This window comes from Lynx rufus, unplaced genomic scaffold (genome assembly GCF_022079265.1).
Source record: "Lynx rufus isolate CCGP_SWC_20201006 ecotype Redwood Valley unplaced genomic scaffold, mLynRuf1.p SCAF_4, whole genome shotgun sequence".
Lineage (NCBI taxonomy): Eukaryota > Metazoa > Chordata > Mammalia > Carnivora > Felidae > Lynx > Lynx rufus.
Genome location: NW_025814856.1, coordinates 157,146,525 through 157,164,357, shown reverse-complemented (window position 1 = coordinate 157,164,357; position 17,833 = coordinate 157,146,525). Strand labels below are relative to the sequence as shown.

The 17,833-nt window shown below is 43.1% G+C and overlaps 1 protein-coding gene across 1 annotated transcript in view; it reads right to left on the bottom strand.

Moving 5' to 3' along the window:
• MGAM2 (maltase-glucoamylase 2 (putative)) overlaps nt 1–17,833 on the bottom strand; it is an 87,121-nt gene that overhangs the window by 32,154 nt on the left and 37,134 nt on the right. The window contains exons 15-30 of the mRNA XM_047095173.1: nt 17,590–17,761; nt 16,712–16,828; nt 15,844–15,998; nt 15,632–15,716; nt 14,453–14,509; nt 13,514–13,638; nt 12,563–12,651; nt 11,727–11,764; nt 9,156–9,323; nt 7,808–7,963; nt 6,447–6,668; nt 4,197–4,351; nt 2,537–2,705; nt 1,924–2,020; nt 1,366–1,478; nt 779–904 (exon numbers count right to left, since the gene is read on the bottom strand). Coding sequence (XP_046951129.1) covers nt 779–904; nt 1,366–1,478; nt 1,924–2,020; nt 2,537–2,705; nt 4,197–4,351; nt 6,447–6,668; nt 7,808–7,963; nt 9,156–9,323; nt 11,727–11,764; nt 12,563–12,651; nt 13,514–13,638; nt 14,453–14,509; nt 15,632–15,716; nt 15,844–15,998; nt 16,712–16,828; nt 17,590–17,761 — 2,044 coding nt within the window. The remainder of the gene's footprint in view (nt 1–778; nt 905–1,365; nt 1,479–1,923; nt 2,021–2,536; nt 2,706–4,196; nt 4,352–6,446; nt 6,669–7,807; nt 7,964–9,155; nt 9,324–11,726; nt 11,765–12,562; nt 12,652–13,513; nt 13,639–14,452; nt 14,510–15,631; nt 15,717–15,843; nt 15,999–16,711; nt 16,829–17,589; nt 17,762–17,833) is intronic.

Here is a 17,833-nt window from a genome sequence, read left to right as displayed (position 1 = left end):
TCCTCCCCTTTCTGATTTACATTTAATAAATTTATGGAAGAGTAGTATATAAAAAGAAAACACTTAAGGCTGGGTGAATGTTTCAAATTATCTTTGATGAGAACATCATAACACTTGATTTTATTCTCATCCTCCAGTCATTAATTGTCCTCTAAACTCTCAAGAGGTGGACTGAAAGCAGAAAAAGAGCATGAGTGATGAGAAACTGATGATTATGGAGGAGAAAGGGCATGCTGTCTTTGGAATTCTGCATGCTGACAGCAATGGACTGCCCTTTTTGGGGCTTATGAAGGAGACTAGGTTGTCTTTATATGATATGCATATACATGCTTTAGAGAAGACAAAGACTTGTTTTAACTGCTTTCTTTCATATTGGCACTTTATATCCATCCTCTCCAAGAACAATCATAGTATACTCTAGAAATGTAATACTACTCTTGACATGATACTCACTTAGAAGTCCCCAAAGTTCTGGTTTAAGACCAGCCATGCCTACTGGAGGATATTCCTGGCAAAAGACAGTGAGTAACTATACCCTCCAATCACAATGCTAACTTGCTGAAGGATTAATGCATCTCTCAATTCTGAATGCTTGATTTAAAAGGGTGGCATGAAATACATTTAAAAAGCAATGTATTTCACATAAGACTAGCTCCACAGCTACATTTTCCTTACACTGAAAGAGTCAACAGTAATTTCTCTGAAGATGTTTTCAATCCATAATTAGGCACAATTCCCCATAACTAATTAAACCACAGGCTGAGTGGGTGATCCATACATAGGGAATCTGGGCCGCCATCATTGCCTCATACAATTGGGAGATCTCCTTATCGTTCTCGTATCCATAACGACTTAGCTGGAATCCCAAGGCCCAGTATGGAGTCATTGCTGGCCGACCAATCAACTAGAATAAAGAAGAAAAATGGGTCCAGAAGACTTTTTGGGAAAGAGAAGAAAAGCCTTATACTTGATGCAACTTGAGCACTTCTACTGAGCACTGTCCCATCTAAGAGGCCTCCCTCAAGAAAAATAAGAAAGTCAAATAAATATGGAATGACCACTGGCATGTGGAATGATAGAAAGTCTCCTATATTCTGGAACTTCCACTCTGGGAAAGCTGAGAACTCAGGTGTTATTACTGCTTAGAGATTCTTAGAGTACTCAGCAAATAATTAAGAGACACGTGGGGTATCTGAATGCCTATATACCCCCAACACTAAAACCTGACTTTGGGGGAAGATAGCAGTAGTGTAACAGGAATACCCAAGGACCACAATAGCAAAACTCAGCCTATCTCAGTGCTAAGAATATGGTAATACCCAATAGACAATTGATGACTTATTAATGGATAGAATGACTTCCAACCTCAGTGTACTGTTGAGTTACAAGCTCGGGGGTTGGCCCCAAAACCATATAAAAGTCCAAAATCCCTCCTGTGGTGCGGTATGTCAGGGCAGGAGTGGGCTGGAATGACACATCTGTTAAAAACAAAACAAAGAAGACGGGGAGTCCTTGGAGGTATACATCACCCAGACAGGGAATCTGCCCTAAAATGTGCTCTTTTCACTCTCCCTCTTGCTTTAAGTCCCTCCTCCTCTGGAAAGCCTTCTCTCACGAAGTAGAATTAGAGATGGGTTTGCAGATACCCCAAACATAACCTTAATCTCAACATCTTGTATCACTCTGTGAAAGGAAGTTAAACTGTCACAGTAAAATAAGGTCAGGCAATTTGGTCAAAATGTGACCCCTAATACCTGGCCCAGAGCTCTTCATAAGTCATGAATGAATGAATGAATGAATGGTCAGTTTATCTGTCCCATTTCCCTTGCCCTTGAATTTCCCTATTTCTACTGGTATTCCAGATCTCAGGAAAATGGCCACTGCTGTTTATGGTGGTACATGGGAAACGTGCCTCTGTCTTACCCATGGCGTTGCTGTTTAGCAGGAGCACCCCATGGGCACTGCCATCCTGCTCCAGTGCCATGTAGTAGGGGTGGACGCCATAGGAATTCTTCTTGTACTGGGAGAGTCATGGCGGAGAGTAGGCAGCAATCAAAGAGAGAAAAATCCAAAGGATTGTTTCTACATCATAATCCAAACAACAAACCTCTACTCAACATTGAAGACTGAGCACCGTGTCACGTCCTTTATAAGGCTTTCCTTAACCCTCCGTTCCACCCCAAGTAAAAAACTAGGTGCCCTCCTCCTCCATTCCCTCCTTGTTTATTATTACATAATTCTGTTATAAGCACTGATTACACTGGGTTACCATTATTTCTGCATCTTTCTCTCTAGGTTATAAGCCTCTGGGGAACAGACAGTGTCTCTATGTACCTGACACATAGAACACACTAAATAAAAGTTTATGAAGTAAAATCCATAGTCTGTGGGAAAAGAATATGGGTGTCTTTTAGGGACAGAAGAGCATAACATGTGGCCTAGTTCACCAGTATAAGGTGAGGCTGATTCATAGGGCGCTACTGGATTAAAATGTACCAAAAGAAATGGATTGATCATCTTATTCTTCTGTGCTTACCGCGGGTGGCTCATCACGAGCGAACATTCCCCACATGTTCCAGCTCATATTTCTCCTGAAAGCTGTGTGCTCAGTCTCCCCAAAGCCGTAGAGGTACTGAGAGGGGAGGCGAGTCGAAATGGAGAGGAACGTGTCGTTGAAAGTAAAGCCGGGGAGCTGAGAGTCCCAACTGCAACAGAAAGGCCTACCTTAACACCACACTGATGACAGCCCAGAGCAAACACAGGACGTGTTCGGAAATTCTAGCTGATTCAGAAGCCTCCCGAATGAAGGCACGTGTGGATCCTGGTCCAAGCACTCACTACCAAGGTTCCATGTTTGCATTTTTTATCTGTGATTTGCAAGGCTGAGAACTCCTTTTCTGGACCATGAGCTCCTTTAAGGCAAGGACTATGTCTCGTTCATCTCTTTAGTTATCATTGTCCAGAGTATTAGTTTGAATACATGTATGAATAAACGAACAAGGTCTAAGCAAATTTACCAACAGAAAAGTGTGAAGCTCTTAGAAAAACTTTTCTGGGGGCACCTGGATGGCTCAGTCGGTTAAGTGTCCGACTTCGGTTTAGGTCATGATATCAGTTTGTGGGTTCAAGCCCTGTGTCGGGCTCTGTGCTGACAGTTCAGAGCCTGGAGCCTGCTTTGGATTCTGTGTCTCCCTCTCTCTCTGTTCCTCCCCTGTTCACACCCTGTTTCTTTCTCTCTCTCTCTCTCTCAAAAATAAATAAATATTTTAAAAAAGAAGAAACATAAAAGAAACAGAAAAACTTTTCTGGATTGGCCAAAGGATTTCTTAGCAAAGAAGCCAACTGACAAAAGTTAGGCACACAGTCAAAGAGCAAAGGCTGTCCACATGTGCATACACAGGTGATGATATTTACTAGGATGGGGAACTTTGGTTCCAGGCAAAATCCAGACCTTCATTCCATTCCATTAAGCAGCAAGACAAGGGATGACAGATGAGAACTCTTTTCATGTGTAACATTGTGAAAATGCTTTAAGTCTACAGCACTGGTAGAAGAGAAAATTGTAAGAAGTGGTGTGTCTTTCCTTAGTAAACTTTTCCCTCTCTCATTGAGTCTTCTGTTATTTTGAAATGAGGGTGTATAGAGTTGACTTCTGTCCTAGGTTATCTGTCATGCATTTTTTTCTTTTTTAGAGAGAGAGAGTGGGTGAGCAGGGGAGAAGGGTAGAGGGAGACAGAGAGAGAAAGAGAGAGAGAGAGAGAGAGAGAGAGAGAGAGAGAACATCCACGCTGAGCGTGGAGCCTGACATGGGGCTTGATCCCATGACCCTGAGATCATGACCTGAGCCAAAATCGAGAGTCAGATGCTCAACTGACTGAGTCACCCAAATGCCCCTGTTGTGCTTATTAAATACAGCTTTCTTTTCTCCTTAACACAAACAATGAGTAGAACATGCATTTTTCTTTTTCTGAAATCAGGCAACACCTATTTTAAACCTCTGGTTCATTTTTCTTTTTGAGTTAGTGCCTAATAGAAAATGGAGTAATAGATCAATTCCCTTTTTAACACACACACACACACAAACACACACACACACACTTACATTATCTCTAAGATTAATATTTCACCTGCATTAATTAGAACCACCATAATTAGATCTAGAACCACTTTAATGAAACTAAATAAATTGTGCTTACATCACAGTGTTGGAGCTTTTTCGTCGAATCTGGATCCCAAAAGGATTGTTCTGAATCCTGACATCATACAGACGGTTTTCAGGGGAGCCAACAGGAGAGGGAGGCGTGTTCAGAGGCACTGGCACCTCGTACCTTTTGTTAGTGGCATCAAAGATCTGACAAGAGAGAAAGAAACTTTCTGATGGAATAATCTTAGACCTAAAATCCCTCATGCCAGCTCATATAATTCATTTCCCATGTTTTCTGGCCAGTTTGAATCACATGGGGAGGCATCAAATATCCCAAAGCAAATAGATGTGAAGCCTCCCCACCTACAGTGCCCGATATGGATCCTGAACTCAAAATGCTCCTAGAAATACCTATTCAAAGGCAGGAAGGGCACTTTCTCTAAATAGTTTGTGAATTATGGGTATAGAATTTCACGGATAGAATATGTGTGTGTGTGTGTGTGTGTGTGTGTGTGTGTGTGTGTGTGTATGAGAATGTGAATATGAACGTGCATGTAAAGGTGTGAGATGACGTCTGGGCATGTGAGTGTATTTTAGAAATAGAGAACTGAGTTTTCTCTAATGCGGACTCAGATCTTAATGGTTGAACTTCAGACACTTAAGACAAGTTTTGTCTATAGCCTTGTTTCTCAAAATTGTGTTTCTCAGACCCAAAGCAGCAGTATAACCTGCAGTCTTGTTAGGAATGCAGAATCTCAGGCCTCCCTCCCATTCCCCTTTTGAATCTGAATGTTCATTTCTACAAGATCCCAGGGTGATTCATGCAATATTACAGTGTGAAAAACAATTTCTAGAGAAGAGCTGTCTAAGGTGGTATTGTCACCAGCGAGACCCTGTGACTCCCTGAATTCAGGATTGACTCACTGAACTCAGGAAACCCCTAGAAGCTTCTGCCTAACTGTCAATTTCATCTTTTAGAAATTAACTAATGGATTGCTGGAACAGGAAAAGGGACATTTGAGGAAAGGTCTGTGCAGATGAATCAGAAAGTGGAGGGTGGGTGATGGGTATTGAGGAGGGCACCTGTTGGGATGAGCACTGGGTGTTGTATGGAAACAAATTTGACAATAAATTTCATATTAAAATAAATAAATAAATAAATAAATAAATAAATAATAAAATAATGTCTGTAAATGCACTTAATAAATCAATGCAACAAAAATGTAAAAAAAAAAAATAACACCTGCATTTAAAAAAAAAACACTGGGGACAGTTACCTTAGCTTCATTATAATGTTAAAACCCCCCTCTGAATATTCATCCCAAGCCCTAACGAAAGGAGCCTACTTACCCCTGTTTGGGAGTCCCTGGCTTTGGAAATCCTTCCCTGGGGTCTCCCTATTTGTACACATAAAGATGACCCTAGTGAGGCAACTCCACCTGACATAGTCTCTGTCTATAACCCACCAAGCAGCAAACCCACTTTGGTTCATTAACCCACCAAGCAGCAGATCCACAAGATACTCGTGGCCATTACGTACTTGAAATATGCTAGTCTGAACTGAGACTCACTATAAGTACAAAATACACACCAAAATTTAAAGAGTTAGTATGATGAAAAGATCCTAAAATATCTGAAGAATTGTATTTGGATTACACGGTGAGATAACATTTCAGCATATTGGTTCAACAAAATGCTATTAAAATGAATTTCATTTGATATTTTTTCAAATATATTTTAGGAATGTGGCTATCAGGAAATCTATGTGGTTCACACTGCACTTCCATCAGACCAGAGCTGTGGGCCTCAAAAGTGTGGCCCCTTAACCCGCAGCATCAGCACCACCCGGAAACGTGTTAGAGAGGCAGCCTCTCGGGCTGGAAACTCCGGGGGGCAGGGCCCAGCAATCTGAGCTTTAACAAGACCTGTAGGTCATTCTGGTGCTCTCTGAAGTTTAAGAACCACTGCTAGAAAAATAACTCTAAAGGTAGAAGTGGGTTAATGCCACTATGTGAGTTTCTCACGGAGCAGACACGTTTTTCACAGGGCTGAGTAATGGTCCTTTGAGGATGCTTATGCCCGAGCACTCAGCGGTGCAGGAAATTCACAACCCTGGTGGATCCAAGGTTATGTCCTGGGTCCACCATCCTCCTAGCTCTCTGACATTTACTTCTCTGGGCTGCCGTGCCTTTGTCTGTAAAATGAGGGATTTGGACACGAAGATGTTTCAGTGACTTTCATCCATATGGAGCTGTAAGAATTCCATGTTGAGGATCAGAACCTGCAATGCCTTGAAAATTACCTTGAACTGCAGCATGTTTTCTGTGTGGTAGATGACACTCAGGCGGAGGAAGCTGATCGTTGCAGAAAGAGAACCAGCAGCAGTGGCTGCTCGAGTTGATTCAGGGGTCATCAGGTGGGTGAGGTCTGTGGTGATGCCCGTGGGCAGGTACTGAATGTTACTGGCAGCATAATTAGGGATGGTGTCATAGTAACAGGTAGGCACACCAGGAACAGTTGTGTCCTGAATAAGAGGAGAAATTCTCCATCAGCCTGTAACACCCACACTTCAAGGACCTAATTACCAAGGAAGTTGGTTCACACGGCCTGAGTCTCTTACACCATGCCCATTATTATGGGTTGAGTTATGCGCCCCCCTACCCCACCAAAGATATGAAGTCCTACCCTGGTATCTGTTAGAGTGACCTTATTTGGAAATAGGGTCTTTGCAGATGATCAGGTTAAATGAGATCATTAGAATAGGCCTAATTCAAGATGACTGGTGTCCTTATTAAAAGGGGACATTTGGACACAGACCTGCCCCCAGTGAGAATGCCATGTAAGGATGAAGGCAGAGATCAAGGGCGATGTTTTTTTATAAACCAAGGAAGACCAGAGAGTGCCAGACAACCACCAGAAGCTGGGAGAGAGGCATAGGACAGAGTCTCCCTCCCTTCTCTCCGAGGGACCCATATTTACTGACATCTTGATCCCAGATTTCTAGCTCCCTGGAGTCTGAGATAACAAATTTATGTTGTTCTAAGTCACCCAGTGTGTAGTACTCTGTTATGACAGCACCAGCAAATGAATACATCCATTTAAAAATACATGCCCATTGGCTTCCTCCCCTGGGTGAACAGGGAAGTGTCAGCAGAAAGCCTGATCTGGAGACTGGAATCTCAGGCAGGGTTCCGCCCCCCACTGCCCTCACGGCCCCCATTGTGATCTTGGGGTAATCACTTATTTTCTCTGACTTTCATTCTCTCTGTTTTTCAAGTGATGAGAAACAGTCTTACCTTCCTGCATGGACCCTCTCATAGATGGGAAAGAATCGCTTAAAAGACTCCATACACAATGCATACCCAATGTATCATGGATGTATTAAAAATAAAAGTGGGGTTTTTAATGCTGTGGTTGGAGGAAAGAGACAGCCAGAGTGGCAATAAGTATATTTGGATTCAGGATATCTGAGGAAAACACTGGTCACCTATCACACAGAATTGGCAAAATAATTCATCGGTTGACAGAGTATCAGTTTCCTTCTGAAGGATGATTACGGTTCAACCCATCATCATTCGGAAAGTGTTTTCTAGGTGTCTAATTACTCGTGGGGCAGTTTTTACAACTTCCCGCTCACTGTGGTGATGTGTTCCAGATCATTACCTCCCAGAGGCAGCCCCGCTTCCTGCAATGCTCCAGAGTGAGGGGGGGCTCATCAGGGTAGCAGTTGAATTTCTCCAGGTCACTGACTGGAAGTTCCCATTTAATGGAGAATTCTTGTCCAAGTACCAGTCCCTTGAGATCAGTAATCTTCACCACCTGAGGGAGGAGAAAGGAGGCTGTGGTGACAAACGAGGTGAGGTTGAGCCACCTGGATAACGTCCTTCCCTGATGATCTTCATTCGATACCAGTTCATCCAACACCACTTTGTCATGGGATATTTGGAACATTAGCTTTTACCCTCTGGGGCTTTTGACCTCCCCGTCAGGAAAATGGACTTGGCTTATTCCTGACCTTTCTCACCTCGTCGTGGAGTCACTGTGGGATACTGAATAGGAAGGGCTGTACAGATCACAGGCAGGGCTGTCTTTTTCAGACTTTGCCCCCTGGGTGTGGTGTGCATACCTTTTAATAACGATGGCAGTAATCACACAAACTAAAACTACACTGAGCATTTATATGGGCCAAGCACCGTGACAACCACTTTGTATGCATTATTTTTATCAATCCTAGAAGGTGATGCTATGCTGCAAATACTACGGCTACCTCCGTCTTACAAGATCAAAAATGAGGTGTGGAGGGGCTTAATGCTTTCTTTGCCCAAGATCTCACAGCTAGGGGACAGTGGAGCTAAGACTGGAACCCCATCCTGCCTCATTCGAGAAACCAGGCTCGTACTGTTAGCTATATGCATTGTCAAAATGGAAGGGGGCTGCCCTAAGAAATAGTGGATTTCCTGGTGCTTGAAATACTCAACTAACAATTGGAATCTTTTGTCAGAGATTATCATGTAAGGGACTCCTTCAATAAGAGCAGAACTGGATTACCCCTTGTATTTTATTCAACTCTCATTTTCTATGATGGTATAAAATTAGCGTGTCTTTTATACCTTTATACCTTTTATACCTTTTACACCTATATCTTTGTGTCTGAAGCAAAGAGAGTCTTTAACTCAAATGGGAGGACAAATGTGTGAATACTCTCCAGGGCTAGGCCAAAGTATTGAATCATATTTTGACCACATCACATCTGGGATCAGCAGGTCTAGTTTTAAATCTGCCCAGAGAAGAACTGCCTTCTCTGCCTTCTGCAGTATTGTAATGCAAAGAAAGCTCAGGAGTCCATATTGAGAATGCATATGATTCTCCTTCAGCAACTTCCCTGTGATGGCATAGATTTTGCAGTGAGCCAGTAACTGCTGAAGGTCAAAAGAGCAAGGGAGAGCAGTCTGTAAGAACCTTAGGCCAGGGCTTTCGATAAGGGCCCTGAAAGGAGGGAACAATCTCGTACCTTTGATGAAACATTGTAGGTAACATTTAAAATGGACCTGTAAGAATTCTTCAATGAAACAGTGAAATTCATAGGTTGCTTGTCCATTCCCAAGATTATGATATCTGTAAACGTGAGGTTGTTGGGGTCCGTATAGTTATTATTTATAACCTTTGCCTGTAGATGGTTCTGGAAAAAAAAAAAGAAACAACACACATCTACTTAGAAACCCGGTACATCACCAAATACCACTCAACAATTTTCTTTCTGACATCTAAGCTATGTCCTTTATCTCTGAAGTTCTTTTTTTTAAGTTTATTTACTTATTTTTGAAAGAGAAAGAACACACAGGAGGAGCAGAGAGAGAGGGAAAGAGAGGGAGAGAGGCAGAGAATCCCAATCAGGCTCTGCACGGTCAGCGCAGAGCCCCAAGCAGGGCTCGAACTCAAGAACCGTGAGATCACGACCTGAGCCGAAACCAAGAGTTGGACGCTTATCCTACTGAGCCACCCAGGCTCCCCTATCTCTGGAGTTCTAATTGGTGCCTGGTGATCATCCCCAGGGAATTTGTTAACCCAGACTCTTTTTTTTTTTTTTTAATTTTTTTTTCAACGTTTATTTATTTTTGGGACAGAGAGAGACAGAGCATGAACGGGAGAGGGGCAGAGAGAGAGGGAGACACAGAATCGGAAACAGGCTCCAGGCTCTGAGCCATCAGCCCAGAGCCTGACGCGGGGCTCGAACTCACGGACCGCGAGATCGTGACCTGGCTGAAGTCGGACGCTTAACCGACTGCGCCACCCAGGCGCCCCGGTTAACCCAGACTCTTAACAGTCTTCAGTCTTTCAGTAACATTTCATGTTTGTTTGGGTTCACTGATTATTTATCGATTCTATCACTCAGGAAATACATTCTGGACATCACAGAATTTCCAAGTGACACTATGGGTACTCGTAAAACAGACAAAAAGACATGATTATGCATAGAGACTTGTGGGCACACAAAGGTGAAGACATACACATACACACAAAGAGGGCCTAGATGACTCCTTCTTTTTATTTTAATGATAATAAGACCTGAAATTTCTGAACCCTTACTGTGTGCCAGGCACGGTACTACGCATCTCATTGAATTCTGACAGGAAGCTATGAGGCTAAAGCCACCGTGAGCCCCATTCTTCAGATGAGAAGACTGAGGCCAAGGGAGGCAGACCACCTACCCAGGGAGCCACAGTTCAAAGTGATGTAGTTGACCTCTAACCAAGGTGGGACTAAAGACTGAAGAAAAAAAACGGGGACACTTTGATGTTTAAAAAGACTAGGCAACCCACAAATGATTTTTTGCAAAGGTGTAAAAACAATGCAATGGAGAAAAGGGAGCCTTTTCAACAACTGGTGCTGGAGCAGTGGGCCATCCAGAGGTCCCAAGGAGAACCTGTACCTAAACCTCACATCTTGATAATAATCAACTCAAAGCAGGGGCACCTGGGTCGCTCAGTCTGTTGAGCATCTGACTTTGGCTCAGGTCACGATCTCACAGTTTGTGAGTTCAAGCCCCGCGTCAGGCTCTGTGCTGACAGCTCAGAACCTGGAGCCTCCTTTGGATTCTGTGTCTCCCTCTCTCTCTGCCCCTCCCCCATTTGCATTCTGTCTGTGTGGTGTGTCTCTATCTCTCAAAAATAAATAAACATTAAAAAAATTAACTCAAGGCAGTTCACAGACTTAAAGGTAAAACTCAAATTTTTAGGGAAAAAATACAGGAGAAAATATTCAAGATCTAGGGATACAAAGAGTCCTTAGAGTGGACACCAAAAAGCATGATCCATAGGGGGATCTGGGTGGCTCAGTCAGTTAAGCGTCCAACTTCAGCCCAGGTCATGATCTCATGGGTCATGGGTTCAAGCCCTGGGTCAGGCTCTCTGCTGATAGCTCAGAGCCTGGAGCCTGCTTTGGATTCTGTGTCTTCCTCTCTTTCTGCCCCTCTCCTGCTCATGATCTGTCTCTCAAAAATAAATAACCATTACAAAGAAAAGAAAAGAAAAAAGAAATCTCTACCCATGCACACTTCTAAGAGAATCCAACTAGAATTCTCATATGACCTGCTACCATCACTGCCTTTCTTCCTCTTGGTTCCCTCGGGAGAGAGATGAGGCAAGTAATGTTCTGTATCTTTCTGTATCTTCCAACCTCTCAAAACCACCACTTAATACCTGTGCCCAAGTTTTAGGGGCTGGAAAAGAGGACCATTATGGAAGAACCTCCAACAGGCCCCATGCCCCTACCTACATCCCACACATGCTTGCACCCCACCAAGTACACATCCCCGAAGCTAGGACTCATCCTATCAGACTCAGAGGTAAGAATTTTTTTTCCAGAAAAATCCAAGTTCTTCACTGAAGTCATACTGATATTTGATAAACTTATTTATATATCTAACATAGATTAAAAACTATCATTTTAGCTCTAATTTTTTCTGGGATTGTCACAAGCCCTGTCTCTGTTCCACATCGCCAAGCATCACAGCAAACCGAAAACTCAAGAAGCAATCACAGAAAAGGATGTACACTGTGTGCTCCTCAACAACAGTACTTACAGAGGCGACAGAAAAATCATACAGAATATACTTTTCATCTAAAAGAGAAAGACAGAAGGGTACCTGTTATTATAGGAAGCAGAGGAGCTGTGCGGTCATGCTTTCCTCTTCATGTGGAATACCTCTGCTTCCCCAAGTTCTGCCCATTTTTCTCAAGCCTCCAAGTTTCTTGGACCGCTGCTACCAGCACTAATTGCATCCCCCTCTGAGCTCCCATGGTACTTTGTCGTGCCATTTTGCTGGCATTTCAAACATGGTGACCTCCACTTATAGTCATCCGCATGCACACTGTATCTATCCTGCTGGACCAGGAGTTCCTCGGGGGCAATGTCTACAGCTCATCCATCTTTATATCCTCTATATACAGTGCAATAATAAATAGCCAATGAATATTAAGAAATGCTAATCGTATGCAGGGCACGGCTTTTATATAATCACAGGCCACACATAAGCTTTTGTCGGTTACCTCTATGGAAATCTTACAGTGGAAAATCACACTACACAAATTAGATACTCCACCTTGATAGTAATCAAAGCAATATTTTACAAATCTATTTACAAAACGTATTATTTGGTATTGGTAATGATACCCAGAGAAGAGAGTAATTAAACTAAACCAAATAATGTGTGTCACTTTGGTAGAGTCAATAACATACAAGTTGCTCATCTGAAGTCTATTTTAATGCATTGTGCTTGGCTAACTGAACTTTCAGAATAAATTGGTTCCAAGCTACAGAAGCAAGCACTGATGATAACAGGGTTAGTGCCATTCTGGACAGCCTACAATGACTACTTTCCACTGAGAACCCCAGGGAGGGCACCAGAGGGAAACCTACCTTTGAATTCACCATTATCCCAGTACAGCTCTCCCTTCGCTTCTCTCTTATAGTCCAAGGCAACAATGAGTCCCAGGGGATTCTTCCGACTGTGAAAGAGCAACCCTCAATTTTCAGAGAATGAAGAAGACATAGAACTATGTTCAACCAACCCCTTTTATGCCTTAGGGACAGATGAACTCAGAGTCTATCCCAGAAATGGAGTAGATATTGACACTGTATGGAAACACAGAAGTTGGGTGTGGGTAGACAACAGAGGCTGGTTGTGAATGAGCATAACAATGGTAGAAGGAGGCCGTTCCTGCCAAAGACTGGGCTTGCAATACTACTAATAATCAGCACTTACTGGGTGCTTGCCATGTGCCAAGCATTCTTCTAAGTGCCCTATGGACAATAAACCATGTCTACTATATTTTCATTTAACCTTCATGATAACACTAAAAACTCAAACCATTGTCATCCCCAGTTGACTAGTGATAGGCAGCAACACAGAAAGTAGGTTGTCCATGGAAATACATCTAATGTGTAATAGAGCTGGAGCCTGAACCTGAACTTTCTGACTCTTGACCCTGGAAGCTATGTTGACTTCCATGTGATAACTCTTACCTCCTATTTACCTTGCATTCTCTCATGCCTAAGGGAATCTACTTGAAGACAGTTGCTGGCCATAGGGAAATCCTCACGAATGACTGTTTTGACTGTTCTTAAAATCCGATTCAGTCCCCAAGTGAAAGGCTCTAGAAACATGGAGGAGCTGAGGCTACCTTACCCACTAAATGAACACGAAGGTGCCACTTCAGGGCTGACCTTGAAAGGAGGGGAGATGGATTACTGACTGGAGATGTTTTCCCATGATCTGTCCACATTTAGTGTCCATTTGCCTGCCCCATAACACACTCCCCTTGGAGCGTCAGAGCAGCCACACCGTAGAAGAATGAGGGAGGAGCTTACCTGGCCTCTGTGGTTGTGTTGGGCTGCTGGGTGGGAAATATGAAGCCCCCACGGAGGTGAAGTCCAATCCTATCGGGTGGTAGCTGCATCTCTACCAGTTGTTTCCTCCACTGGATAGCTACTCCCTAACCAACGGAATGAGGACAGAGCACGTAATGGACTGTTGGACTAGGAGGTACTGTGGAGATCATTTAGTTCAGTCACCTCATTTGCAATGAATCAGTCGGAGAAAGACAAATACTATACGATTTCACTCATATGTGGAATTTAAGAAACGAAACAGATGAACATATGGGGGGTGAGAAGAGACAGGCAAACCATAAAACAGACTCTTAACCACAGAGAACAAACTGAGGGTTGCTGGAGGGATGTTGGATGGCGGGATGGGCTGACTGGGTGAGGGGCATTGAGTTGGGCACTCGTTGGGATGAGCACTGGGTGTTATAAGTAAGTGATGAATCACTAAATTCTACTCCCCAAACAATATTACACTATATATTAACTAATTGGAATTTAAATAAAAACTTGAAACAAAAAAAAAAGGAAAGCAGAGACCCCCAAAAGCGAAGGATTGCCCAAGGCATAATTAAAGTAGATAGCAGATCTGAGACTCCAATCTGCCCTATTTCTTTATATTGTACCATGTGGTGATTCCACAATTGGGCTTTCGTTCACTAGGGTATCACAGCCTCCAGCCAATTACTAGTTCTCACAGCTGCAGAGTAACCAGGTTCATAAAATGAAAATTCCTATAAACCTACCCCAGTTATGCACATTTCATAGTATGTCTAGAAAGACCTTCTTCACAGAGAAGTACTCTCTATCAACTAAAGTTAAAGCATTGCACCGTTATCCTCCCCCAAGCTCCCAGGACCGTTGTCTTAGAAATGCCCTCTGCTAGAGGCTGGTCTCTGACCCAAGCGGGGCTGCCTTACTTACTGTCTCATAGTCGTACCACACGGCATCCGGTATGTATGCCTTCACTTGGTCCACACCCTAGGGAAACCCCAACAATAAGCAACATCAGCACACCCCTTACAGTTTACACAACGCCTCATATGTTTGTCTGTACCATCTTGAGAGATGGTTGGGATCATTCCATTCTACAAGTGTAAATACAGATACTTAGAAAGTTGGGCAGTTTACTAAGAGCAGAGTTGTGCCCAGAAATTAAAATGTGGATCCTGAGAAACTGAACAGAAGACCATGGGGGAGGGAAACGAAAAAAAAGTTAGAGAGGGAGGGAGGCAAACCATAAGAGACCCTTAAAAACTGAGAATAAACTGAGGGTTGACGGGGGGTGGGAGGGAGGGGAATGTGGGTGATGGGCATTGAGGAGGGCACCTGTTGGGATGAGCACTGGATGTTGTATGGAAACCAATTTCACAATAAATTTCATATTAAAAACAAATAAATAAGTTTTGCTTCAAGGATCTGGAACTTCCCAAGAGAAGCATAGAAAGTTCTTTCACTGAGCTACTTGTGTAGTCTGATGGGTGGGAGGAGACTGAAACAGCCAAACCTCTAGGAGAACCTTCCAGTAGGACTGCCCGCTGCCCAGCATCTGCCCAGAGATGGGTCTTTGACATGAATACAGTGGTGATCTTTCATGTTTATAAAATGGCCAGCATAATCCTGATTCCTCCCCCACACTTCCCCACTCATACTTAGGAAGGGTATGTGTGGTCCTTCATATATATGGTCTCCAGGGTAACACCCTCCCTTTGTCCAGACCTCTCTCCCTCCCTGTTACTCTCTCTCGCCTCTTCTCTTTTCCCGATCCTACCCCAAGAGCACACGTCCTTTGGTCAAAGGGAAGTACAGACAGATGGCCAGCTGAAACTCCCATGGCATTTAAAGCCCCTGTCAATGCATGGCCATAGGCTTAAGAAAACAAGTTTTAATGTAATTTTACAAAATGGAAATTGTTTTGCTTGGTGACACAGTGGACCAAGAATTACTATTTTTCTAATTTCCAAACTTTCATAATCTTTCTCTCATTCATATTTGTATTGATATTTAAACACAGCTATAGACACTCAGGACTGAGCTTATCCAGCCAGAGAGCCATGAGGACAAATGTGATATTCCACACTATTGTTCAGATTATAAAGATACCTCATATAAAACAGGTGTGATGAGAAGTCCAGGCCCCCATAAGAACTGCTCGTGCACCTCCCATGTAGCTGGGTCCTGGTAGAACCTAGAAAACAGAGAAGGCAGATGAAACCTCCAATACAGAACAACAGCACACTAGATGGCAACAAGATCCTGACTAACCAGGTGAGATCAGGATCTGAGAGGGACTCTTGGTGGGTCAGGAAACTCACTCATGGACAAGGGGCCTTGCCACGGTGTCTCCCCGGGTGTGAGCTCGGTAGAAAAGGGTGTAGAGATAGGGGAGTAGAGTGTAGCGGATGTTCAGATAATGTTTGGAGGAATTCACCAGCAGAGAGTGGCTGCCAAAGGCAACGGGATCCTGGTCCTAGGAGAGAAGGAAGCAAATATTAGATACTTCCGTTGTGTATTGAAAGTTTGCTCCCTTACGATAAGAAGCTTTCTCAGATAAAAGTAGCTATGGTCTCCACCTTGGAAGATAGCAAAGGGTTCCCCAAACTACAAGGATCTTGGTCCTGCTTCTTCATCATAGATGAAAAAACAGTATCAAAGATTAATGGTTTTACCAATGTAAACTGCAAACATGTGGCAGAGTTTAAATTTGACAGGTGTCTTATGATCCCAGTCTATGGCAGCCGCAAGGGTGATAAAGAAGCCCATGGAGGTAACCATGAAGATAAAAGGGTTATAGAGGGTCCTGCTCCCTTCAGAGCTGATCTAATTTATTTTATACCTTGAGGTTCCTCATAGTACTTCATAGTACCAGTGGACTCCAATGGTCCCATCTTATAAAAGGTAGTGACAGACATAATAGCACCACAGAAACTCTAACACCTCTTCTCACCTTTGTTGGTGGGTAAAAGAAAAATCAATATAAATCACAATAAAATCACTCAATATGTATATATTCCTTCCCATATACCCTTATCCCAATATTCTGCTCTTTGGGCCTATGACCCCAAATTTATCTATTCTCCTTCTGCACTTAGGGCCAACCTGTAGGATTTTCTGCAATCCTCTTTGAGGACAACTAGATTAGACAATCCAAGAAGTTTCCATCCCTTCACTTGGAGACCTTACCACAAACTCAGGCCCATTATGATTCCTTGATAGTGGATAAAAGGCTCCAAGCTGCATCCACCTTCTGCAGAGCTCCTCTGTGACATTTTTTGTATAACCACAGATGTTGGCACCTACCTGGAGATTTAGCACACATACAAGTACAGTGGTCAGTGAGAGAGGAGACAGCAGTGATTGTATACCTATGTAGTAAGGGGACAAAATCTTTTTTATTTCCACCATTCCATGTTTAAAGGGGTTCTCCAGGCTTTCAGGGCCAGCCCCCAGCCAAATGGAAGAAAGCAGCAAATGTGCATCGTGAATCAGCTGACAAGAGGAAGACTGATTGGTGGTATATCAAGGGCTCATCCTCAATATTCAGCTCCCAATTTCATCCTTTGCTATTCACTGATGCTTTGCTGATGGACATTTTCTGTGATGTTAATATATTTTACTCATGGTGTCTCTATCCTAACTTCAGAGATTCCATGGATGACTACCCACTGATAAAGTTTTACCATTCATCTTCAAAAGACAGTTCATGCCACATACAAAAATGAATTTTCTTTTTTTTAATGTATGAAATTTATTGTCAAATTGGTTTCCATACAACACCCAGTGCTCATCCCAAAAGATGCCCTCTGCAATACCCATCACCTACCCTCCCCTTCCTCCCACCCCCCATCAACCCTCAGTTTGTTCTCAGTTTTTAAGAGTCTCTTATGCTTTGTCTCTCTCCCACTCTAACCTCCTTTTTTTCCTTCCTAAAAATGAATTTTCTAATACATACCACACAGAGACATATATGTTTCTTGGTTTTCAGACACCTCAAAGACTAGTAATGGAAAGAATGCCAAAGGAGAAAAATTTAAGTTTCCTTGGTTAAGAGGAAAACTCACCATGGGGATACCAAATAGGTTGAACTCAAGGATACTAGGGATGGACCATCGGAGATCATCCCATGTGGCTGCATTGTCTCCCAACCAATGAGCAGCAAACTTGCCAGACCCAGCAAAAGTAGAACGGGATAAGATGAAGCTACTTTTGTTCAAGGGGATACCCTCCATGGCCCTGAAAAGGAACACAATCAATTGAATGTGAAGTGAGCTGTGAATGTCTAGGACTCACCTATATCCAAGGGCA